At 39.4% G+C, this 27,091-nt stretch overlaps 1 protein-coding gene across 2 annotated transcripts in view; it reads right to left on the bottom strand.

The window, feature by feature from the left end:
• Positions 1-832: 832 nt before the first annotated feature.
• The window catches only part of PPP6R2 (protein phosphatase 6 regulatory subunit 2), a 63,945-nt gene continuing 37,686 nt past the window's right edge, over positions 833-27,091 (bottom strand). Inside the window, exons 14-25 of one of the 2 annotated variants that reach the window (XM_072147584.1) lie at positions 26,987-27,072; positions 26,707-26,787; positions 26,464-26,561; positions 25,552-25,609; positions 23,262-23,383; positions 21,873-22,060; positions 15,056-15,221; positions 14,558-14,646; positions 11,514-11,718; positions 10,953-10,970; positions 4,381-4,536; positions 833-1,732 (exon numbers count right to left, since the gene is read on the bottom strand). In XM_072147584.1, the coding sequence (XP_072003685.1) occupies positions 1,681-1,732; positions 4,381-4,536; positions 10,953-10,970; positions 11,514-11,718; positions 14,558-14,646; positions 15,056-15,221; positions 21,873-22,060; positions 23,262-23,383; positions 25,552-25,609; positions 26,464-26,561; positions 26,707-26,787; positions 26,987-27,072 (1,319 nt within the window). In that variant the 3' untranslated portion in view covers positions 833-1,680. The remainder of the gene's footprint in view (positions 1,733-4,380; positions 4,537-10,952; positions 10,971-11,513; positions 11,719-14,557; positions 14,647-15,055; positions 15,222-21,872; positions 22,061-23,261; positions 23,384-25,551; positions 25,610-26,463; positions 26,562-26,706; positions 26,788-26,986; positions 27,073-27,091) is intronic. The other variant, XM_072147585.1, reaches the window with a different exon arrangement.

The following is a 27,091-nucleotide window of genomic DNA, read 5'->3' as shown; positions in this document are numbered from 1 at the left end:
ACCATTTTCATATAAAACATTTTTTACTAGCCATATTTTAAATTTCATAAAGATCTAATGCAATTTACCATACAAGTTAAGGAAACCATCCATACCATAAAAGTCAACAATAATAGAAGGTCTTTAGGGTAGAAAAAAAAATTGTTAGACAATGCAGTTTTGTAAGAAACAAAATGCACTTTAAAACTCCTAACCACAGCTAGAACGACAATAAGTCAAAAGAACAAAGTAAACTAAAAATGCAAGTTTATAATGTTACACAATTTTCTATAAAAACTGGTTAAAATACTTATGGGAGAAAATTAGTTTTTCCTGCATATTTTTAGAATGATTCTGAAATTTAGGGTTAAAAAAATAATTATGTTGGGGACTTGTTAATGAAAATGAAGATTTCATGAGAACTGCAGTAGACCACCACTAATTTAACAAGATCACCACATTGGGGATTATTTATCATAATGCCTTTTGATATATCTGGCGGGGTGATGCACAGTGTTCATCTCTACATTGGCTGCAGAGAGTACGCTTGCGCAGGGACAAGATCACCCCGCTCTGACCGCGCCCCCCTCCATACCTCCTGGCGCAAAGGTGGCGAAAAGCATTTGTAATTATTTCAGGGCTTCTATGCTACTGACATAGCGCAGAACCCCTGAATAAATATCCCTATTGTCTAGACAGGTTTTAGTTCCACCATATATTTTTCATAAGGCCATTTAGCTTGGTAGGTCCACTACGTAGAAGACCAATTTGCAATGCAACAATATTAAGTCCTGGGTAAAAACAAGCCGAATCCAAAGAGGGTATATTCAAGATTAGGTAAATCTTTGAATAAATCCTACTGTGCATAATCAACACTGCCATTCCCGTTTTTCATGTTTTTTTTGTTTTTTTTATATGTATTGGATATATATTCTGGACACACAAAATGCCACGGGAAGATATTTGGATGCTACAAGATAATTGTGGTACAGGTTACAATTGAGCGACAATTAGTTGGTAAGATTACTGAATGGTAAAAACTGTATGGTCTGCATTGGTGTGGTCTGCTGAGTTACTGTTCAGAGGTCATTATTTAATAGACAAGTTAGACTTTCAATACATTAAACTAAAAATCTGTCCTTTCTCAAACTCAAAGGTGATTGGAAAGGATCAGAAGGTAAAGTGCATGGAAACAGAAGACTGTAACCCGTCTGTACCAGTTTATGTCCAGTGTTTATGCCACACACTAGACCGGCTTGTGATCTGGACTGCTGCTTACTGCTGAAAAGTATCACATCTGCAAGTGAGCAGACAAAAGCATTTGCAATGAAATTTAGAGGATTATTGCTAAAATAATAAAAGTTTTTGAGAAGATTGCAGACAAGGAAACAATACTTCATTCATGCTTATTTCCCAGCTGCCTTGTACATCTTTTAACAGCTACGATGACAAAAAGATATGGAAGAAGCTGCAGAGGCAGTATTTCCTTCAAAGCATCACAAGGGTCTGGGGAAACGCACCCATAGTTTCCAAGTTCTCAGTTCAACTTGCTGCATCCATTCGTTTTCCTATTTTCCTGCAGTGCTTTAATAGTTGGCATAAGGTTCTCCAAACAAACCAGATGATACTGTTTCTGTAAGAAGCTCTCTGGGAATAAGAGGTCCCGCCTCATACCAGATATAGTTTAGAGCTGAACTTCTGTCACGCAGGCCCATTTAATGTGGCTTCGGGATTCAGGGTAAGATCCTCATGACTGTAAGATAAAAAAATAAAAAATAAAAACTTAAAGGACACCTGTCATCAGGTCTCTGTCACTAGTCCTGTCCCCGCAGCTCACAAGGATACATCCCAGCCTTTATCTAGCCAATTCATACATTCATCATTCTAAAAATCATCTTTTCTTTATTATGTAAATGCGGCTGGGCATATGGAGGGAGAAAGTGATAAGCAAAGCTTTCTAATGGCAGTTTATGAAAATATATTTAGTTTTGGGGTTTCATTTCCCTGACAGGTTCTCTTAAACAGGATCTGTACCAAGGCCAGTTCACAGAATAGGTGAAAAGTGTCTGATTGGCCAAACAAGAACAAGGCTGTTGAGCATATGCACTGCCTACTGATTTATCTTTATAAGACTGCAGAAAACAGCTGTACTTGGCTTCTTTTAAGCAGTCCTATAGAGATGGATAAATAGAAGCATAATAATAATAATCTGTATTTATATAGCTACATCAAATCATAGGGGACATATACAAACATAATATTACATTACAGAGTACCAACAGTCATATGGAACACTAGGAGTGAGGGCCCTGCGCGCAAGAGCTTACATTCTAGGAGTACATGCTAGACATGTGCTCCGTTCACATAAGGAACCTAGTAGGTCTCAGAAGTTGAACAACTACTGCTCAGACACATATCCTTATATCTCAGTCGAATCTCTTCAATTTAGAAAACTAATGTGAGAACGTAATAATGAGAAGCAATGAAAAGAACATAAACAAAAAGAGATAGATGGAAAGCAAACACTGTAAAAATTGCTTATATACTAAAAGGTAAGCACTGATATTTTAATTTCCAACTAAACCAACCTCGTGTAATGGTCCCTTGTGAAAACCATCCAAACTCAAACTCAAAGCAGTTTTCCAAGTGATCACTTATCACATCCCCATGCCCTAGCACACACATTTAACCATTTATGGAAACAAAATTATTATTTACATGTTCCTATGCTTCATGCACGCACAGTTACTTTCTGTTTATATGCTGAGATTACAGATCCCATAAGGCATTGCATCACAGGATGTGTAATGATCTCCTCTTCCCCCTATTTTTTGCAGTGCTAGTCGCTCCAGGAAGACGGAGAACTACATAGCATCTTCCTGTGCAGTTACCCTGCTAGATGACCCTACCTGTCTTTCAGCACGGTAACTATATAACGCTCCAACTCTATCCCTAGTTTCCACTTCTTTTCTGTCTCCCTCTCTTGGCAGCATACTCAGCCTCCCTCTTCCCCTCAGATGTAGGACACACTTCCAAAGACCATGTTGGTTGCCTTAGAAGCCTTTCTCACTTAGCACAGGGGAGATCCTCATTCATTCAGCCTAGGACAAGAACTAAGGCATAAAAATTTACATTTTTATGTAACATAGCTTTAATTTAGATACAAATTAAAACCAGCAAAACCCTAGTAATGTTAGGTCATTCATTCAATTTAAAGGAAACCTACCACTTAAATATTTTCATTAGTAGAATAAACCGCTGTATCACCGATTTTTAAGTTATATTAACATTTATCTCGGCGCATCGCACTAGTGCACGGCGCATCATGCGTTCTCTGGCACACGCGCGCCTGTGCAACTTCGCACGGGCAAACAGGCCGTCACCGGCTCTCCAGCGCTTCAGAATCCGGCGCACGCACGGGCGCGCGCATGGTGTGCCGTGCCCTAGTGCGGTGCGCCAAGATAAATGTTAATATAACTTAGAAATGGGTGATACAGTGGTTTATTCTACTAATAAAAATATGCTCCGGCACCAGCTGAGCTGGTGCCATGTATATGAGTGTAAGAACTACCACTTTTAAGTGGTAGGTTTCCTTTAAGTTACACTTACATGCAACATATATTCTGAACTCTTTTCTTATGGTGGAATCCTTTTCTGTCTTTATGAAAGGTTGTGTGCATGAGGTCTAGGCATAGATAACACCAATGAACCAATTTTGTATCCCATATAGACATCCCATAATAATTTATCTACTCAAATCTGTCTGAACACAGCATGCACAAATCATGTGATCAGCAATAAATTAACATGATGCCAATTCTATATACAATTGTGTGTATTTATAATAGCTTTAGAGAGGCTAGTATTGTACAAGATGAAGGCTGTATGATCTCTGGAAACACCTCCATAATGTATGAGCTCATGTTGACACATCCTTTATAAAATGAGACAAGTACTTGTACTGCAAATTTTTATTTATTGCTGTGGTATTAAGCTGCAGATTTCCTGTGCTAAAATAAATGTAAGGCCTCATTAACACGGGCTGTTGTGTGGACATATAGCGCCCGGGCTTGGTACGGTGAGCACAACGTGTGCCACAATAAAGAAGAAAGAACATGATCCTATCTTTGGCCGTAAGAACGGCCATGCAGCACTATTTCCTATGGAGAGGGGAAGGGTGAGCAGCACCCACCCTTTCTGCTCTCCAGTGCTCCAATGTGTGCATACCTGGGCTACGGCCGGTCGAGCACACATCAGTGTGAATGTACTCCAATGCAAAGTAAAATCTGAGAATACTACTTCTGTGCAGACACCTTAATCAGCTTAGGGAAAACAAAAACAATCAAATCATACACAATGTATGTTTGTAGTATTAGATATCAGAACTATATATGCACTTACCTCTTCTCTCTACAAGGGCTTTGTGAATTTGTGCAGGATGAAATCAACTGTGATTCCTGTGATTCATCTTCGGCACTGGCATTACAAGGGGGTTTTTCATTTGCACATTTGGTATCAGCAATAGTCAACTGTTCAATAACTAGGGCATCAGGATTACTGTGAAAGTAGAAGGTACTGACAATAATTTTTTCTGGTCAAGGGAAATGATTATGTTTTATTAAATTTAAAGTAAACCTAACCAAAAATAAAAATGATTTATTCACAACCTTAGGCCAGTTGCCAACAAGCAAGTTCGGTCCAAGAAAAATGCTCAGAGAGATCCTGGACTGAACCCAGCACGTCAGTCCAGTCCAGTGATACAAGAACCTTGTCTAGGAAATCTCTCCAGTGCATGGATTGTCTAACTTGGGCTGAACTCTCTTCTGGGCAACCAGCCCACTATAAGCAACTTCCATCACACTGTTCAGTTATTTATTAAAGTAAAATAGAGCTGCAGCTCACATCATTTATACAGTTTTGTTTCTTCAACACACATATCCCTACAGGGAACAGTAGGTGGACAGAATAGCTTTTGAATTTCTTCTGAAATAGAAGAGAATAATGGAAATAATATAGGTAGTGTGATCTGGCCCTCATCTGTGTCACCCATTCTGAAGTATAGTACAGAATATTAATGAAAAGGCTGACACGGTCTCACCAACATGGAGATCTCTAAAAGTGACATGGGAGTTATGAAAATCATATTAAATCATCACTGTTAGAACACACTCTTGCTCTCCCAGGTTTGCAAGACATCATACTTTTTTCCGGCACAGAGTATATGCGCTAAGAATTATGGTTAGTTGTATTATAAGAAGAGTTCTGTTGCAGCACTGGGGTCCTGGGTTCGAATCCCACCCAGGTCAACATCTGCAAAGAGTTTGTATGTTCTCTCCGTGTTTGCGTGGGTTTCCTCCGGGTACTCCGGTTTCCTCCCACACTTCAAAAACATACTGTTAGGTTGTTTAGATTGTGAGCCCCATGGGGACAGGGACCAATTTGACATGCCTGTGCAGCGCTGCGTAATCTGTGTGCGCTATATAAATAAAAGAATTATTATTATTATTAATTATTATCTTAAAGGGAACCCGTGACCAAATTTTTCACAAATACAGTTAGCGGCAGGTTCCCCATAGAGCCCTATAAACTAACTGACACTATCAGATCCCCATATACGATAATCAAATTTATAACCTTGCCTGGTATCCAGGGAAATTTATCCGGTCGGGGGCGTGGCCTCCTCGGGCTAAATCTAGCAGCTCCTCCCCATGTCTTCTAAGCATTCAGCTAGTAATGTCATGTGCCAGAGTGACATATCAGGTCCTTTAGCCTCCTAACATTATCAAATGGTACCCCATGTAATTATCTGATCACATGAAATCACTGCATGCCTCCATGGCCTTCTAATTCTCCCCATGCCTCCATGAAGGCATGCTGTGATTCCATGTAATCAGATACACACTTTGGATGTTAGCAGAAGATCAAATGTTCTCTGACAAATGAGATAAGAGATCAAGAGCCCTTTTCTTAAGGCTAGCTGCTTTATGTGATCACCAATAGAGTGGAATAGTATACAAATTAGGCAAGTCTATACAATTATTAGTTATACAACTTCTATTGCTCACACTGACTGCAAACGTGCTGTATACAGAATATTCTAGTGTATTTCTATGCACCCTTATATTGCATGCCCCTCTCATATGTTTGTACAGATATATATAAGGTGTAAACAAGAGCCTCCTCGTTATTCTTCAATAATTCCATTTTTTTTTCTGGAGTGCTTCTTTAAGTTTTATTCAGTAAAACGTAACATTACTGCAGACATGCAACACTGGTGCAAGTAAAAAATAAGCTTTGTGTATAGGCATTGTACCCATAATTTTAAAGCCATTGGCACATTATTAGTGATAAAGTGTGTGACAGCTCAATCATAAAGTACTCCAATATACAGGAGAAAGTGACCAATAAACCAAAAAAAATGTATTAATACATATAAAATCATTTAAAATAGAACACACACACACAAATCACGATGAAGCAACAAAAAATAAAGGTCAAGTATTTATTTCTATACCATATACACAAGTATAAGCCTAGTTTTTCAGCACAAAATAATGTCCTGCAAACCCAAACTCGGCTTATACTCGAGTAAAAAAATTAGGTTTTACCAGGTTTCTGTGGAAAAATTAGGGGCCTTGGCTTATACTTGGGTTGGCTTATACTCGAGTATATACGGTATGTAGCACATAAATGATGTATAGCTATCTAAACTGAGTTAGATACAAAACTGAGTTAGATACAAAGCTCAGACTACACAAGTAAAGTGACACACTACCACAAAGATAAAAGCCACATCAATCCTCAAGCAGTACAATAGTATACAGATCCAAGTGTGCTGCACTTCCTGACCCGTGTTTCAACCATCAGAGGGGTCCATCAGGGGTATGCCACAAGGGTTTGTATGCAATACTAATGGCTTGAGAATTGATGTAGCCTCTATCTTTGTTTATCTCTGGCTGATGTTGCCTTTCCACTCATGGTTAACGGTTGGGTGAAGCCATTTTCTACCAACCTACTGTGTTTTGTCTTTTTAAATCATAATGACAACCAAAGATAGCAAAACAGAACAACGCACATAAACCACATAGTAAAGAAAACATATAGATAAGTAAGCGCCCTTTGACACACTACTGGTGTGAAAAGGTGCTGCAGAAGGTGGTGCCAACCACCGGGTACGGATCGTATAAGAAATCTCATACTCCAAATGAACCATCACATGTGAGGAAGTAGCCTATGACCTTCAGTGGGTGTACAAGAGTCATAGCAAGCCCTCGGCAACTTGGTCTAGGATGCCACAGACACTTGTTAACAGAGAAATACTTTAAGTGGGTGAGACTCTGGGTACCCTACAGCAATAACAAGTAATACAGACAAAGACAAAAAAAACTAAATGGAAATTCACATGTGGGTGATTACGTGTTTTATATGACTATGTATTAAATATTTATTAATAAAGTTTATCTATTTTATCATTTTCTTTTTTAATTGGTTATTTTCTCCTTCATATTGGGGTACATTGTCATATATGGGTAGCAAGGCTGATCTATTGTAAATGTATTATAATTATTTCAGGAACCCTTATTTTAATGAAGGCCAACATGCGAAGCCATGCAAAGTGAAAAACATAGTGCATGCTGTGCAAGCAGATGAATGGCCTTAAAATATTCAGAGCTTTTCAAACACTTCCTGGAGGAGGGAGAATCTCAGAGCATCATCTTAGCTACAAAAGTAAATGTAGGTAAAGAACACTCTTCATATGTGTTGAACAGAAAGATTAACCCCTTAAGGACACAGTACTTTTTCGTTTTTAGGTTTTTATATTTTTCAGTGTACACAGCTGTATGCGGCTTGTTTCCTGCATAACAAATTGTACTTTCTAATGATGGTATTTAACACCTTAGACCAGTGATGGCTAACCTATGGCACTGGTGCCAGAGGTGGCACTCAGAGCCCTTTCTGTGGGCACTCAGGCCATCACCAGAGATGACTCCAGGTATCTTCCTGCAGTCCCAGACAGACCAGGACTTGCTGTACACAGAGGTATTTTAAAGTGGCAGCTCTATCTGGGACTATTTTCTGCTTTATTGGTGCCTCAGGGGCTGGTATCAATGAAAACTGTGACAGAGAAGGGAGTATAAATCACAAATTAACTTTCTGTGTTGGCACTTTGCGATAAATAAGCGGGTCTTTGTTGTAGTTTGGGCACTCGGCCTCTAAAAGGTTTGCCATCACTGCCTTAGACCAAGCCCAATCTTTTAAATCTGCCCTGGTTATAACCTTTAAATGCTTTAACATATCCAGGTAATTTTGAGATTGTACATTTTCATGAAAATCGCCAAAAACCTATATTTACAGACACCTGGCCTAATAGTAGTAAAAACACATGAATTACCCCATTATAGAAACTAAACCTCTCAATGTATGAGAAATCAACTTTAAGAAGTGGAATTTACAATTTGTAATTTTTTTGAACAATACACAAATTTTGGCCCAAAAATTAAAAATTCCCAATAGATTAAATGACAAAAAGCTCCACAAAGTTCCTGCTTTGGCCTAAGAAAGAGGGCATGGCCTCTCACCAAAAAGGTCCGTGCGCCAAAAATATTGGTAAACTGACAGAATTTTTACCTAATTTTCTGGCGTAAAGTAAGCCAACTAATAGAGGTGCAGAGTATAACTAGACAGTTTTATACTGCATCAGATTTTTTACCCAGCACCAGACACTTATATGAATCTGGTGCGGAATAAAACTGTTTAGCTCTGCACCTTAGGACACTTTTTACAAATCTGCACCAATATACCACGATAACGGCGATAACCCATTTATATAGCTTTTTTATGGTTGACTTGCTTTGCAGAATATAGAACTCAATTGTTGAGAAATTGGCTTATTTTTGCATCGCCATGCTCTAAGAGGCATAACATTTTTATTTTATTTTTTTTTTATGTATGGAGCTGTTTCATGGCTTTTTATTGGTATGTTCCTTTTTGATCACTTTTTATCATTTTTTTGGGTTCAAGGTACTGGTTCAGAAAAAACTGGAAGCACAATCTAACAGGCACTTACTACTGGCAGCCCTCAGAGGACCCCATGGTTGCCATGGAAGCAGTTGGCACCTCCATGGCTTGCTTGGAAGATGTAGACTGGGCCAGGTGCCCCATAGATGCCACGGACAGCATAGTTAAATAGCCAGAATCGTGAGTATCACAATCTCACCTGTTACTGTGGGAGCCCGGGGAGCACATACAGCTGAGCTCTGTACTGAGCTCGGCCGATCGCTGAGACATACATCTGGAAATGTGGTCTGTTGCCACATTTTGACATACATGTACGTCCTATTGCGCCAAGGGGTTAATATTCCATGCCGTGTACGGGGAAACTGCAAAAAAATTCCAAATCTTGTGATTTGCACCATTTTCTTTTGGGGCTTGTTTTAACGGCTTACATTGTGCTCTCCAAATGAAACCTTTTTATTCTGTATGGCAGTATATGAGGATTTTTCTATTGATCTATAATAGTGTGCATCAGGCACACTATTATAGGTCCTGCAGAATGACAAGCCTGGGAGTCTTAAGGAGACTCCCAGTTGTCACAATAATGGATTTGAACGGATATATATTACAGCCATAGGGAAAGACCAACCATCAAATTACTTTCAGTAAAATGTGTATGACCTGACATAAAGGGCTAAACTCCCCAATAATCTGTACAATATAATAACTTAATGAATACAAGTCAGGAATCATACAAGGCTATCATATAGTGGATGCGTCTTACCCATGCTCAGCTGCAAGTCACCTCTCCAATGTATGTTTCAGCATACACGCCTGGATCCTGGATGAATTTGTGTGCGTATATATATGAAGTTATTTACTACACTTGCACCACTTTTGTATCAGGGTACACCTGAATGCTACATCCCAAGTACTTTTGTCACGTTCTGTGATTTTATTGTTGTTGTTTAAAGTAAAATTTGATTATCTGACGATCTGGTGGTTTCCCTTTCTTTTTTGGTTCTTATGGTAATGTCTAAGCAGTAACGCTATCCAGCCTGAAAGCCACAGCCAGATTAACTTTCCTCTCTAACCTCTACTCTGATGCCTCTACACTGTCTATTCATTCTAGAACATAATTTATACTTCTCACCCATCACATGACCTTATCATTGTTCTGCTCCCGACCCAAGACTTTTCTCGAGCAGCACCAGTTTTCCGGTATGCAATAGCTCACCAAGTATGGCTTAAAAAAAACAAGTCTTTTTAGCCAAGCTAGCCCAATCAATGTCTTATCCATTTATATTTTGATCCTTTTATCCTATTTTTCTAAATGTAATTAGAGAAAGGTCATATACTGTGTTTTCTCATTCTCATGCAGCTTTATCTGAACTAATGTGTTATGGTAAAATAAAGCACAACCACTTTAACCACGTGAATAGTAAAGAGCTGTACTATATGTTTATGTCATAAATAATTATCATATTCATAGCTGGATAGCTCCAAATATTTAATTGTCACTAATCACATTGTTTTTACTTTCTCCTCAATATAAGCAATTTTATGAAATGTCCACTTAATTCAAAACTAGTTTTTTTCACATAATGTTTCCCTGTGTCCCTTCTACATCTCTGTGCAGTGTAATTTTTTTTTTTAACATTCTTTCTGATTTGGACTAATCCAGCTTATCCCAAGCTGAGAAATATATTATTATATAGGTTAGTGACACCCATGTAAATAGCATAGCATACTTTAAATTCCAGGCTAACCCTGTCCTTTCATCAAAAATGTCAAAAGTGCCCCCAAGTGAATGAAAAAATAAAACAATAAATAAACAATAATGTAATGAGTTGATGTGTTGGACACAGCATAATGAAAGATATATGTATATTAATGAGAGTGATACAGAGAATTGAGACTCTCCCTGCTCCTTGGAGTGATTGAGGTCCTTGCATTCTTTCCTGGCATGCTGTACATACCCTGCAGGTGTAAAGATTCTGAGCAGTAACCACGGCAGGAGAGAAGACAAGGGAGAAAGACAGTATATGATACCAGAAAAAGAGAGAGAATACAGCAAAGTAAATAGTGAGGACAGACTGAATATGATGTAAAGCTCCATCTGTGCAATAATGAATGAGTTATATGCATGACGCTTGTAAAAGAAAAATGATCCATAAAACTACAAACTTATCAACAGTAGTAATAATACATGGCGCCTTGCTGTGCACTTGTTCCCTATGAGCTCCTATTATTCTGTTATCCAGCATGTTGTTCATTAGCTTGCTGTATTTACATGTGGATGAGATAAAGGCCAAATAAATATATTTAACATTCCTGAACTGTTATTTGTTTAGTAAGGAAATCCATAAGCTCCCAAATAACCCCACATGTAAAAACGGCATTCATAGAACACTTAATAAACTTTACATAAGAATAAGAACTACATAAGGCTCCACAGTTACTTTTACATGTGGGCAGATTTTAGAGACGGTAAGCACCAGTCCGTAAATACCTTTTTTCACATCAAAACAATCACCTACCTACTAAATGTAGCCTTCTCATTCTTGGTGTCCATGGTGAGTCTGATGGTCTCATGTCCAGCTCCGGTGCTTATGGTTTCAGTAATTATACTGTTTTTGTCTTCCTCCTCACTGTCAGATCCACCAGAGGAACTGCTATCAGAACCAATTACTGGGGCCTTTCTAGCCACACAAACGTTCCACACACATGGGGAGGTGGCACTAACTGTAAAAACAAAAAAGGCATTTTCATGTAAAAAAAAATGATACGTGGAAGGGAATTAAAATTGAATTTTAAACTAATAGTAAAACACAGTCTCCTGAGCAAGGAAACTCCAGGTTGCACTGAGGCCATATGAGGTTTGTGGCCATTTTAGATGTGGCTTCTGGCTATTTGGATTCACTGAGAGTGGAAGCAGTTGGATTCCTTTCAGGTTTCAGTGAAACAGTGGTTTTCTTTATACACCAAACATTTGCAACGTTAACAAGCAGTCTTTACCAAGCTTGCGTTCTGAGATCTTAAAGGGTTTTAACCCCTACGGGACTCAGCCTCTTTTGGCCTTAAGGACGCGGCCCCATTCTTCAAATCTGTCCTGTGTCACTATAAGTGGTTATAGTTTTGGAACACTATGAGATATCCAGGGGATTTTGAGATTGTTTTCTCGTGACACATTGTACTTCAAATTAGTTTAAAAATTTGGATGATATCTTTTGTGTTTAGTTATGAAAAAAAACAAAATTTGGCAAAAATTTGGAAAAATTCTTTATTTTCAACGTTCTAAATTCTCTACTTTTGATGCAGATAGTCATAGCACCCAAATAAATTCATAACTTACATTTCCCAAATGTCTGCTTTATGTTGGCATGGTTTTTTAAGATTCCACATATTTTACTAGAATGTTATGAGGCTCAGAATTTGGGTGCCATTTTTCACATTTTTTGTAAAATCACCAAAACCTGTATTTAGATGGACCTTCTCAAATTCTAATTGACACTGAGAGGCCTAAATAATAGCGAGACTCGTAAATTACCCCATTGTGGAAACTACACACCTCAACGTATGAAAAACCACTTTTAAGAAGTTTGTTAACCCTTTACGTGTTTTATAGGGGTTAAAACAAAATGGAGGTGCAGTCTGCAAATTGTAATATTTTTTCACAATACACTCATTTTGGGTGGAAAATTAAACATTTACAATGGATTAAATGAATAAAGGCTCCACAAAGTTTGTTACCCAATTTCTCCCGAGTACACGGATACTCTACATGTGCTGGTAACCTGCTGTATGGGCGCACGGCCGGGCATAGAGGGGAAGGAGGCGCCATCCAGATCAGATTTGCTATGTCATTTTGTACAGGCTATCATTTTTTTCTTTTTTTTTAATGTGGGCCTATAGGGGCTTATTTCTTTTGCCACATGAGATGCACTTTTCTGGTACGTAATTTGGGGGAATCTATAGGCTAATTGGTGAGATTTTATTAACTCTTTGTTGGTGGAGGAAATGAAAATCATCACTTTTCAGGAAGATTTTTATGGGTTTTTTTTTTTGGCTGTTTACCATACCATAAAAATAGTATATTATTTTTATTCTTTGGGTTGCCACGATTACAAAAAGACCTCATTTATATAGATTTTTTATTTTTTTCCCATTTTTACTGCATAAAAAGTAATTTGGCAAAAATGTTGTTAATTTTAGCATCACCGTCTTTCATATGCATAACTTTTTTATTTTTCGCCTCACAAATCTGTTTAAGGGCTTATTTTTTGCGAGAAGGATTGTTCTTTTTAGTGGTCTTATTTTAGAGTGCATAACATTTTTTTAAATCCCTTTTTAGAGCATTTTTATAGGGTATTAATTGAAAATGATCTTTTTTCTGGAGCTTTTTTTTTGTTTTGTTTTTTACGGGGTTCACTTTGCGGATCTAATAACGATTCTGTTTTATTATGCAGATTGTTACGGACGCAGGGATACCAAATATGTGGGGGTTTTGTGTATTTTATTCAATTGTACTGAATAAAAACCAATTTGGAGAAAATCTTGTTCATTTTAGCATCACCATCTTTTCATATGCATAACTTTTTTATTTTTCGGCTGACAAATCTGGTTAGGGGCTTATTTTTTGCGAGAAGAGTTGTTCTTTTTAGTGGGCTTATTTTGGAGTGCATAACATTTTTTAAATTACTTTTTAGAGCACTTTTTTATAGGGTATTAATTAAAAATTAGCTTTTTTCGGAACGTTTTTGCGTTTTTTTTTCTACGGCGTGTACCGTGCGGGTCCAGTAACGATTCTGTTTTATTATACAGATTGTTACGGACGCGGCAATACCAAATATGCAGGTTTTTTTGTGTTTTTTATTCTTTATTAAGTGTTTTTATGGGAAAGTGACATTTTAGGGGCTTATATTTTTATGTATTTATTTTTTATTTATTATAATGTGTAGTGTTAAGTGTTTTTGCATATTTTTACTTATACATACTTGAACTTGAACCAGTGATGCTCTGATCACTGGTTTAAGTTCAATACACTGCTCTACAATACTATTTTATTGTAGAGCAGTGAAAACTGTCTGAGCAAGCTTGCTCAGACAGTCAGACCCGGAAGGGGTCTGACTGCCATGGAGACCGGGCAGCTCCGGGGCATATGCCAGTCCTCGGAGCTGCCCAGAAGTGGATCGGATCCCCCGGTAAGCGGCACGGGGGATCCGATCCACAGCGCAAACACCCTTACACGCCGCGGTCATGTCTGACCGCGGCGTGTAAGGGGTTAACACCCGCGATCGGAGCCGGCTCCGATCGCGGGTGTTAGCGCAGGCTGTCAGCTGTACTAGACAGCTGACAGCCGCTGCTTCTGGTACCGGCTCCGTTCGTGAGCCGGTGCCAGAAGCAGGACGTTATAGAACGCCCCCGTGCGCTAAGCATCTAGCCCCGGGGACGTACTATAACGTCCTGGTGCGCCTAGGGGTTAAAGGTCAGTTAAGTTTTATTGTATCTCCCATAAGGCATCTAGCCAGCCATCTCTATTACCTAGCATTATTTTTTTAGAAACATAATATGTAATACTTACAGAATTTGTCTTGGCTCTGCTTACTATGTCCATCAGATGCACTGCTTTCCGTATCTACTGGTGAACTACACCTGGGACCAGATTCAGAACTATGGAGACAAACAATAGTAAATAAAAACATGATCTTTTTTTTCCAGTCATAAAAAAAGCCTACGCGTGTTTAAAGAGAAGGCGAAAAATGACCCTAAACCCATACATGGACCTGGCAGAATTAAACGAAACTATTCTGTCTGCAACCCGAAAGTTGAGCCATTATATTACACATACTGTATGCGACCTGTAAGTCAATGTAAGGAAAATGAAGCTCTAAATGAGAAAAACAAGAGCGTTTGGTGGGTTTGTAGGTATTCCTGTCTTCCAACAGATTAATAACACAGTTATATTCTGGGTAATGTTTGAAAATGAATGAACCTAAAGCACAGGATTTCATTAGCCCTGACATTCACCACAAAAATAAAAGCAATAACATTTACATAGCTTAGTCTTTGAACAACCTACCAACAAAATGGTTGAAAGTCTGTAAACTTGGCCCATCCCTTTTCCTCCGGAGTGGATGTCTCTGGCGCTGGCGCATCCCACACACTAGAACCTACATCTAAGGCTACACAAGGAGCAGGAGGTTTGGAGTTCACATGTTCATCAAACACAGCAGTCCATCCAGTCTCTTCAAAAGAAAAAAAAATACTGATATTTTTACACTTCACTGTTAGATCACACAACGTTATATTAACTCCACACTTGTTTGGAGCTTTTATACCCCTTTGCTCTTTTCAAGTTAAAAGACTTATTTAGTAAGTTAGCTAAACTTCCACCAGCACCCCTACTGGTAGGAGGGGACTTTAATGTCATTTTTTCAGAAAATATGGACCGCCTGGCAATTGATCCCAACCCCACCACTAGATCGCAAAACACCATCTCAGCCGCATTCCGTAGAGTCATTAGGAGGTTTGCCCTGTATGACTTGTGGAGAGTGGGCAACCCGGGTGACCGCTCATTTACCTTTTACTCCGCCCCGCACGGCACCCATACCCGTATAGATTATTGGTTTGGAGATATACAATTCTTGCGAATGATGCACACTGCAGAGGTGGGGGACATATCGTGGTCAGACCATGCGCCAGTCCTCCTGCAGCTTAGAGAGGGCCTCACTACAACGAGGGTATGTCACTGGCGCCTGAACGAATCCCTCCTTAAAAAGCCCCTGATCAAGGAAGAGTTAAATGGGGCGTTGCGGGAGTATTTTCAGTTTAACGAGGACTCAATTCCCTCCATTCCTGTGATGTGGGAAGCTCATAAAGCGGTCTTCCGAGGCCACTGCATTGAACAGGGAACCAGATTGAAAAGGAATAGGGTCCATCTGGAGAAAGAGCTAAGGAAAGAAATTGATAAGCAGGAGGCAGCTTTGTTAGCCAAACCAACCAGGAGAAGACTCCAACAGCTAATTGAGGTCAGGGAACAGTTGCGAGAGGTTCAGACCCAGGAAGTAGAGAAACTGCTGGTGTTTACTAAGCAACGGTACTATGAACAAGCAAATAAACACCACTCACTCCTGGCGAAGCAACTGAGGGAGAGGAGGGATCACCAAACTCCCCATATTATAAGCGATTCTGGGGGCAACTTCTTGCATGACCCGAGGGCGATTGCCTCTCGTTTTCAAGAATTTTACGCCAAATTGTACTCTTTACCAAACACCCTGCCCTTGGATGAGGACCTTAGAAAAACGTTGCTAGTAGATTTCTTGAACTCTTGCTCCCTCCCGGGTCTCCCCTCGGAGGCTATTGAGACACTTAGCTCAGAATTAACATCGGAGGAGATAGAGGAAGTGATCAAAGGAATGCCCAACGGGAAATCCCCGGGTCCGGATGGGCTCACATATCTCTATTATCAGACCTTCTCCCCTGTGTTGTTGCCGCATATGACAAAAGTGTTTAATGCGTTCTTACAAGGTGAGCCTATGCCTACAACTTTTACTCATTCCTACATCACCCTTATCCGGGAAAGATGCAACTGACTGTGCTAATTATAGGCCAATTGCACTTCTGAACGCTGATTTGAAAATATTCACAAAATTGCTGGCCAATCGCCTGATCCAGTGGATCCCCCAGGTAATTCATAAAGACCAAGTGGGCTTTGTGCCAGGGCGTCAGGGTGGCGACAACACGAGGAGAACAATTGATCTTATTGATGTAGTCAACAAACAAAACGACCAGGCCCTGATTCTCAGTTTAGACGCAGAAAAGGCGTTCGATCGTCTCAGCTGGCCCTTCATGTTTCAAGTGCTAGAACACATTAGAATAAGAGGTCCCTTTCTCCAGGCTTTGAGGGGGTTGTATTCAAATCCTACAGCTGAAATTAAGCTTCCACATGCATCCTCCCCACCTCTGCAGATAAGGAATGGTACACGTCAGGGTTGCCCACTTTCTCCTCTCCTGTTCATACTCTGCATTGAACCCTTGGCCTCCATCATCCGACAAGACCCTAATATTCATGGTATTATGGTCAGAGATAGGGAATTCAAATTGTCTCTATTTGCGGATGACATCCTGCTCACTTTAACTCAACCCCTAATCTCTCTGCCCAACCTACAAGCACGGTTACAGCAGTACGGTCGTCTATCTGGTTATAAAGTGAATACCTCAAAGACAGAGGCTTTACCCCTTAATCTTACCCAACCATTGGTTGATCAATTGAAGGCGACGTTCCGATATAATTGGAAAACTGATGCTATTAAATACCTGGGGATACTCCTGACCCCCTCGTACAACACACTCTATGGGCAGAACTTCCCTGATAGCTTCCGAGAAATAAGGACTCTGCTGGATAACTGGAATAGTCTCCCTCTTTCTCTTTTTGGCAGGATAGCAGCGGTCAAAATGACTATCTTGCCCAAGCTGCTTTATCTTTTTGAAACCCTGCCGGTGCCGGTTCCGTTGGGTGCTCTGAGGTCCCTGCAAGCATCAATTTTACATTTTATCTGGGCCAAAAAGAGGCACAGAGTCTCCAAGTCTGTTCTAATTTCTCACAAATCCAAGGGTGGACTATCGGTGCCGGATATTACCAGATACTACTGGGCAACACATTTGCGACGAATCCCAGCGTGGTCTACCTTGCTGGCATTCTCCAAATGGATGGAGATTGAGAAACTATGGTTGGCTCCTTTCCACCCCAACTCTTACCTCTGGCCTGAGGAGGCGCCTACATTGCCTGACCCCCAATTGGGTCCCATCTCATTCACGATTAAATTGTGGAGGGCCTGTGTTACCAGGTTTCCGCTGGTATCCCAATGCTCTCCTATGCAATCTTTCTTACACACCCCTCTTATGCAACAGGCTGGAGTTGGGCAGGAAATTAAACCATGGCATGAGAAGGGATTGTTTAGATTCGCAGACATAGTAGACTACCGAGATAGGAAGATTTTGCCGTTTCCTGCCTTGAAAGATAAATTCCATCTCCCACATACAGCCAACTTCCACTATATTTGTATTAGGCACTTCCTGCAGTCCCTAAGCAATACTGAGATGGTTTCGGTGCCCACCGCGTTTGAGCACATCTGCAAAACCGCTACCCACACCTCTGGTCTTATATCAGATATCTATATGATACTATTACACCCAAGATCAGATGACCCTATAGCACATCCATACATGGCCAAATGGGAAAGCATAGCGGGGGGTCCAATATCACAAGATACGTGGCAGATGATCTGGAATAGAGCAGCTAAAACCTCTTTATGTGCTACACATAAGGAGAATCAGTACAAGCTGATGTTGCAGTGGTACCATACCCCATCCTTATTACACAGATTATTCCCAGACACGCCGGACACCTGCTGGCGATGTGGCTCGCCTGGGGGAACTCTTCAGCACATCTTCTGGACGTGCCCATTGGTGCAGCCTTTCTGGCAGGAGGTAAAGTCTCTCCTCCGGGAGGTGGTAGCGGTGGACATTCCACTCTCCCCATTGTATTACTTGCTAAACGTCTCTCCTCGGCCCATGGCCAAGACGGCCACAAAATTGAGCTTGCACGTACTCACAGCTGCAAGATGCCTGATAGCGCAATTTTGGAAAAGGCAGGCCCCCCCCTTCCCGAATGGACCTACTTGCTAGGGTAAGGGAGACTCGCAGTATGGAACACTTGACCGCCTCCTTGAACAATCGTATCCCATTATTCGACAAAACCTGGGAACGTTGGGATCGCTACTGGATAGAAGAGCGGGCAGGAGGAGGAGAGTGAGGTGGTCACCCCTATCGTTTCTACCAGAGTGTTAATTGTTGTCATGGTGAGTTCGTCTGAATGTCTTCTGTTGGTTTACCCCCCCCCCCCCTCCCCAACCCTTCTAGACCAACTGAGCATGAAGTTCAAGCGTTCCTTGGTATTTGGTTTACTATCAGGAAAACATTGCACTGTTAAACTTTGTACCCCAGTATGTAAATGGGAAATTTGAGCTGTCAAAATCTTTGGGGACAACACTTGTTTTCTCGTTTGTACTATTATTGGAAAATCTCAATGTGAAATACGTGCAAATTATTTGTTATATTGTTTTGAAAATGATAATAAAAATACAATTATATAAAAAAAAAAAAAGACTTATTTAGAATCAAAAACACTTTGCACTAAACTGTGTTTCCCACCTTATTTAACCCCTTATCACCGACACTAGTTTTCAGCTCAATGACCAGACTCGATTTTTCAAATCTGACAAGTCTCACGATAATTGGTTATAACTTCGGAACGCTTTAACATATCCCGGTGATTTTGAGAATGTTTTCTCGTGATACATTGTACTTCATGTTAGTTGTAAAATTTAAGTGATAAGTTTTGCATTTCGTTCTGAAAAAAAGTGAAAATTTGGCAAAAGTTTGTAAAAATTCTTCATTTTCCAAGTTTGAAATGTTCTGGTTTCCAGACAAGATGTAAAACTACCCAAAAAGTTTGATAATTAACATTTACAGAATATCTGCTTTATGTTGGGATGATAATTTATGCTTCCGGACATTTTTCTAGGATGTTATGAGGTGCAGAACTTTAGGTGCGATTTTTCTTATTTTCATGAAAATTGCCAAAACTCACATTTTGAGGGACAACTCAGCTTTCAAGTGACTTTGAGAGGCCTAAATAATAGTAAAACCCCATAAATTACCCCACTATAGAAACTTCACCCCTCAACGTATGTAAAACAACTTCTATTAAGTCTATTAACCCTTTAAGTGTTTCACATGGGTTAAAAAATATGGACCTGCGATTTAGAAACTATAGAATTTTTGGGGAAAATACATTCATTTAGGCCAAAACTGAAATTTTCAGAATAAATTAAATGATGAAACGCACTGCAACGCTTGATGCCCAATTCCTCCCGAGTGTACTGATACCCCATATGTGGTGGTAAACTGCTGTACGGGCGCACGGCCGAGTATAGAATGAATGGAGGCGCCATTCACAGCAGATTTGTATTGTCACATTGTACGACCTATAAATTTTTATTTTTTTTTGGTAATACAAACATATGAGGGCTTATTTTTTATGGGATGAGATACAAGGTATAGATAATTTATTTTGGGAGTCTAAAGCTTATTCTTGAGATTTTATTAACTATTTCAAGGGGGACACAAACAAAATCATCAATTTTTATTTTGGATTGTTAGCATTTTTTTTCCCCCGCTCACCGTAATGTAAAAATAATATTTTATCTTTATTCTCTGGTTCACTACGATTGCGGTGATACCTCATTTATATAGTTTTTCTTATTTTTGCTTAATTTTCCTGAGCAAAACCAATATTGGAGAAAATCGCATTGTTTTTACTATTGACAACTTTTCAGGGCCATAACTTCTGTATTTTTCTGTTGTCAGATCTGGTTGAGGGCTTATTTTTTGCGAAAACAGTTGTTCTTTTCAGTCGTATCATATTAGGGAACGTAACTTTTTTTTGATCACTTTTTAGAACATTTTTTGTGATGGTGTTTGATGAAAAATTGTATATTATGGGAAGTTTTCCGAGTTTTTTTTTTACGTAGTTCACCGAGCGGGTTCAATATTGATTTAGATTTATTGTACAGATTAATACGGACGCAGTGATACCAAATATGTATGTTTTTGTGTTTTATTTACTGTATATGCATTTTATTTGTTACTGGGGAGATTATGGGACTTTTATTTTATTTATTTATTTATTTAATTATATTATAAAAAGATCCTTTTTTTTTTTTTTTTTTTTTTTACTTTTTAACTTTTTCTACTTCTTGGCTTGAATAAGCAATCATCCGATCGCTTATTCAAGCCTTTACACTGCAATACACTTGTATTGCAGTGTATAGTGTAAGTAACTGAGCATGCTGCGCATGCTCAGTTACTTACAGCCGGGTCCTGCCAGGAAGGCAGGACCCGGCGAGAAGAGGAGCCGACAGCCTCGGGTCACTCGTCGGGACCCGGGGCAGCGGCAGGAGGGATCGGATCCCCCGGTAAGCACACCAGGGGGGTCCGATCCACGGGGGACACACTTGCACGCCGCGGTCATGCTTGACCGCGGCGTGTAAGGGGTTAAACACCCGGGATCAGAGTTTTTCCGATCCCGGGTGTTAGTGCCGGGTCTGGGCTGTGATATCACAGCCCGACACCGGCACTATACTGACCCGATGTCCCGAAATCTTCTTCTGACGCGGCGCCGTAGAAAGGCGTCGCGTCAGAAGAAGTACCCTTAATGACCGCCGTAGAATCCCGATAGGGCGGTCATTAAGGGGTTAATACTGGAGGAAATTATGATCTTGTATACGTATGAACCAGAGTTAATATTTTATAGAAACCGGCTTTTAAAAACGTTAAAGGGGTTGTCTACTTTCAGCAAATATTTGATATTGTTTGTGTAATGAAGTTATGCAGTTTCCTCATATACTGTCTGTATCAATTCCTAACGGTTTTCTAGATCTCTGCTCTTGCTGTCCGGCTACAGAAAGCTTCTCTGTTTACTCCAGTGAATAGAAATCTGTCCATGGTGATGTGATGGACATGCAGGCACACAAGCTGTTAGTATCACACAGCTCTGATTTATCTCTGTAATAATAGCGGATTGTGCGCCTGAATGTCCATCACATCACCATGGACAGATTTCTATTCACTGGAGCAAACATAAAAGCTTTCTATAGAATGACAGCAAGCAGAGTTCTAGAAAACTGTGAGGAATTGATACAGATGGTATATTGGAATATTGTATAACTTTTTATAATATAAACAACACCATTTATTTGCTGAAATGGGAATACCCCTTTAAGTATTGTAATCACATCATCCACAAGTTGAGAAGCTTTGTGATAGTAAGTTACCTTCCGTAGCTGTGCCATCTCTTTGTGTGGGAGGACTACCACTGATTGGGCTAAGATTTGGAGGCGTTTCTCTATTAGGACAACCCTCTGCTCCTTCTTCATCAGTTGTAGGGCTACTTTCTGGCTCTCCATTCTCCAAGTCACTGCGTGATGAATCTTCAGATGACTGCGAAACTCCAAACCTACAACTTAAAATATCAGATCAAATAAATGGAAAGAAGTGCAAAGGCACATTTTCCTTTCACATTAGTGATTAGTGCATGAACATTAAATCTCACCTACCTTCTTTTCCCTCAAGATTTAATGTTTTGGTGAAGCAAATAGTGTATTATAATGTAGGCAGGAATCCATATACAGCAGAGGGCTATGCAAAACTACCCAATATGATAATTAAAAACAGGGCTTACACATCTGTGAACAGAGCAGGATGTGTGCAATACTTCCGTGGCACTAATGGAGACACTAGCATATAAAGGAAGCAAATATGAATTATAAAATGAGAGAGTTTATATTCCTTCAGTGTCCTGCCTCACATGAAAAATGCCACTACTTCTTGTATGAGACCGTATATACATGGAAGAATATCCATTAAAATTATTGATCAACATGGTGAAAACAGGGAGAGAGGAGGTTACAAAGGAACGGAGGTTGTCCAGCACTCAGCCAAATCCATACGAAAATCCATTTTCTTATGTATTTTGCTGAGTGCTGGACAACCTCCTTTCCCTTGTGATACCACGTGCTGACTCCGACTCAGATATTCTGTGCACCAGTCACGCGGGACATAAGAGAGGGGAGCTGAAAAGAAATATTTTTGTTTCTTGTAATTCTTTCAGAGAGGGAGATACAAGTGCTTTGGGGGCATGGTTGACTAAAGAATCTGGGGCCCAGAGGGGCTTTGCAAACACCCCCTGAATCACTTGCGATTCGTTTACATGAAGATAGAAGTTCATTTTATAACTGAAGTACAGCAAAGCTCCTAATAAACATATTGCTGTATTCATGCTGATGGGAGCTACCCAGAAGCATTAAGGGTTAATAACACTAATATTCTGGTGGATATCTTTTAAGGGGAACTGTATGCTTCAAGTCTCCTTCCAACATTTTAAGAGACGGTTGGGCTGTCCACATAAATACAAGATACTAGACAAAAATCTAATCTCTGGCCGTATCTACGGCTCCGCAGCTAGAATTTTCTATGGAGAGGGGCGGGGGTGAGCAGCACTCCCCCACTCCCACTCTCCTGTGCGCCGACGTATGCCCCCCAGGCTACAGCACGACGGGCATACGTTAGTGTGCATGAGCCCTTACAGCTATGAACATAAAATCGTACTTGAGAGACTACATGACAGAACGATAAAGAAAGTATCTGATAGGTTTACTGCTTACCGAGTTCTAGACTTAATCTGTGTTCCATATCCAATCTCTTTTTCTTCCCAAATATCTTCCTCTTCATCATCAAACTGCTGAATACGTTCATTGCAGCAGGCTTCAAACAGGGCAACGTCAGGCTTAAATAAACAACAAGCTGTTTAAAATTAAGCATTACAAACTGAATTTACCCCATTTTTTATTTTTAGGCCGCTTTTCCTTGCATTATGATTGAAATATTCTGGTGCATCTAGTAGTCTGAATGTAGAAATAAAAAGATCTATAGGATCTGCGTTCCATTAACACCTGCCTCTCCATACAAACAAATCTGCCAAGCTCAAATAGAAGTGTGACTGGCTCTTTATCCACAAGTGTAGGAATGTTAGAGACAGACGTGTTGCTGGTGTAATATGGTACAGGCGGTCCCCTACTTAAGAACACTCGACTTACATACGACCCCTAGTTACAAACGGACCTCTGGATATTGGTAATTTATTGTACTTTAGTCCTAGGCTACAATGATCAGCTGTAACAGTTATCAAAGGTGCCTGTAATGAAGCTTTATTGTTAATCCTTGTTCTTATGACAACCAAACATTTTTAAAATCCAATTGTCACAGAGACCAAAAAAGTTCTGGCTGGGATTACAATGATAAAGTATGCAGTTCCGACTTACATACAAATTCAACTTAACAACAAACCTACAGACCCTATCTTGTATGTAACCCGGGGACTGCCTGTATTTTTATCATATTACCTGGCTGTATTGCCTGAATATTGTCCAGTGGAAGTGTTCTGTGAAAATTACTTTCTTCTCTTTTGGGATTCTAATTATTAGAACAAGTACAGTGGATTTTATCAAAGGTGTCAAACTATATATGGCCATATTATGGGCAAAGTACAATGCTGTTGCTGTATTGATGAATAAATAAAATGTTGGTGAACTTCTAAATCTAATCTATTAGCCAGTTGACTAAATTGATGTGTAATACACAATTGCAAACAGTGTTCGAGAGCATGCAATGAATCCATCTTGATGGATAAGAGAGTTCTTTATAGGAGTATAGCTAAATAAATCCAGGTCACTTGAGTTAAATTTATTGTTAACTACCAGGGGATATTGCATGTAGAAATTGATATGGTTATCACATATCCCGATAACTTACCTGTACGATTTGTGGTTTAGACTGCTTATACCAGGAGCTATGTTCTTTATTTGAAAACTCTATTTAGTGGATATCTGATATACAGATGGTGATTTTTGGAGAAGGGATATTGTTGTCAGAGTAATCTTGGTTTTACACCCGTTGATATTTTAAAGGAAATCAGTGTAGCTACAGCATTCTCAAGGTATGTTTGGTTCATAATGCATGAAATCAAATGGTAGATTTACTTTAAGGTTTAGCGTGCATGTAAGCAGAGATGTAGAATAGTAAAAGTTTTGAATAGTGTCCGACAATGTCTGAGGAAGGGGGCGTTTCCCCCGAAACGTTACGTCACGTGGCTCATACTGCTGTCCATAGCAGTCTCGTGAGTATGTGTCTTTGCCCGAGGTCTGAAGATTGAGTGAGTGTCTATACTATATTATTTCACTTATGCTGAATATGCGAACAAGATATATGTTGTATAGTGACACCCTGTGATATAATGCAAACAATGCCATTATTACTGTTTTGTAGAAGACTACCGTATGAATATTACTGCAATCGCACCGTTTTTTACAGAAATTTGCAGATAACTGCAACTGAAATGTAAATATTGTATATTTAATATATTTGAAGTAAATGAAGCATTTGTAAAAAGAAGATAACTTTGTTTATGGCCTAATTTGTTGGACACTATTCATTGATGGGTTTATGTGAGGTTATGGAGATCCTCTAGTCCTAGACCATTTGTCAACTTGTTCTCCTTCACGTTTCTTTGTCTATTCTTACATTTGAATAGTAAAAGTTAAAACGTAAGAAAAAGTGCAAGTGCCAATATGAAATTTTGTAATACACTTCAGTGTAATGCTTCAGGGTCCTATTTTTTTTTTGTTTCTGTGTTTAACACAAAGTCTACATAAACTTATACATAACAGAAAAGTCTACATAAAATTTTCTCTCCATCACCCATCACAGCAGCTAGATAAGTAAAAGTTTGTAGTGACTTGCAGACAGCCACTTCATTGACTTATCCCCTGCAGTGACTATTATCACTTTTACTAAGGTCTTATGAAATTTTAAAAAAAATTGCCTTAAATGTTAAGTAAAAGTTTAAATAAAATAATTAATGTGCTAAGCAAATGAATAAAATTCCCTGGTACTTACATTTTCATCTTCTGCTTCAATATTAAAATTAATTTCCGTGATCCGATCAAAAGGTGCACTAAAACAAAGAAAGGGAGTTGCAACTTTATCTTTAACCCCTCAAAAGCATTAAACTATTACAATGTGGATGGGCTTTGTCAAAGTACCAATGTGTGGAAACAGTTAAAAGAACTTGGGCACTGTAGTCCTTTAATGCACTTATTGGTCGGGGGTGGTGGTCTTTCCACCACAGACAAATTTTATGCCTTTTGATTGTGATACCGTATATATTCGAGTATAACCTGACCCAAATATAAACAGAGACACCTAATTTTACCACAAAAAACTGGGACAACGTATTGATTCAAGTATAAGCCTAGGGTGGGAAATGCAGCAGCTAGTGGCCCCCCTCATTATCTAGTTAGGCCAACCATATCATTTAGTCCCCCCCCCCCTCATGTTTCCTCATCTCCCCCTCACCTCACTGTCAGCAGCCTCCTGTCATCTTCTGCATCTCCTGTATGATCGATTGTCACTTGATGTCATGTGATCATGAAATTATTGCAGGTCCTTTAGCCTCCAGGAACTAATATCCTCCTGGAGAGTGCAGGACCTGAATGATGTAATTTATGGTCCTGCAGGGAAAAGCAATGTGCCGAATCGCAGCGTAAACGCAATGAAGCCCAGCGGGCAGAGGGACAGCACTGTCCCCAAGATGCCGTCCCTTGTCATCAAGCAGGAGAACTGAAAAGTTCTTCTGCTGGAGAACTTATTGATAACAGGTATGGAATATTTGAACACCCGGGTTTTTCATGCTGTTCAACTCCCACTTGGAATATAGGGCAGGTTACTTTTTCCCTCCTTATAAACTAACACCTAAATAGTTCATGTTGTTTGTATTGTGTAGCTTTAAGAAATAAGGTAGTGAATTACTTAATGTTGTCTTCCTGTTCTGCAAATTCTTCATCATTAAAACCAAACTGGTCGACAAAATTAGACGTCATCTGTTGAACTTGGTAGTCAGAAAAAGCCTGAAATCCAATAACATAACAGTTTAAAATGATGTGCAAGTGATAAATGGCAATGTTAACAAGCCATTGAAATATTTTAATCAGTATATTATATATATTCCACAGCTTTAATTATTATTCAATAATGATTATTCTGTCAACTCACTTGTTGCACAGACAATTCATTAGGAAAAGCACTATCAATGTCTTCATCTTCACTGGAAGAGCGTAGATGATGGGTGTTCACCTTGTAAAGAAAAAAAAAACATTTAAAAAACTGGAATGATGAAGCCAAACCTAAGTAAAAGATAAAAGTATTGAAAAACATGTGTAAATATGTACACAAAGACACAGTATATGTATGTATGCAAGTCAAGGTATAATCATAACATACAATCACATATAGTATACAGGGATCACTATGATTAATAAAATGGTGACTTTACCAGCTCTACAGTGTTCCTTCGGTTTGTTTCAGTCAATGTCTCCTCAACAAAGGTTTCCCACTTGCCCCTGCAATCCTCTGGGAGTTCTAGAAAAATAAATATGGT

The sequence above is a fragment of the Engystomops pustulosus genome, chromosome 4 (assembly GCF_040894005.1).
Source record: "Engystomops pustulosus chromosome 4, aEngPut4.maternal, whole genome shotgun sequence".
NCBI classification, from domain to species: domain Eukaryota; kingdom Metazoa; phylum Chordata; class Amphibia; order Anura; family Leptodactylidae; genus Engystomops; species Engystomops pustulosus.
The sequence above is the reverse complement of the archived record's forward strand: the minus strand, read 5'-3'. Positions and strand labels throughout refer to the sequence as shown.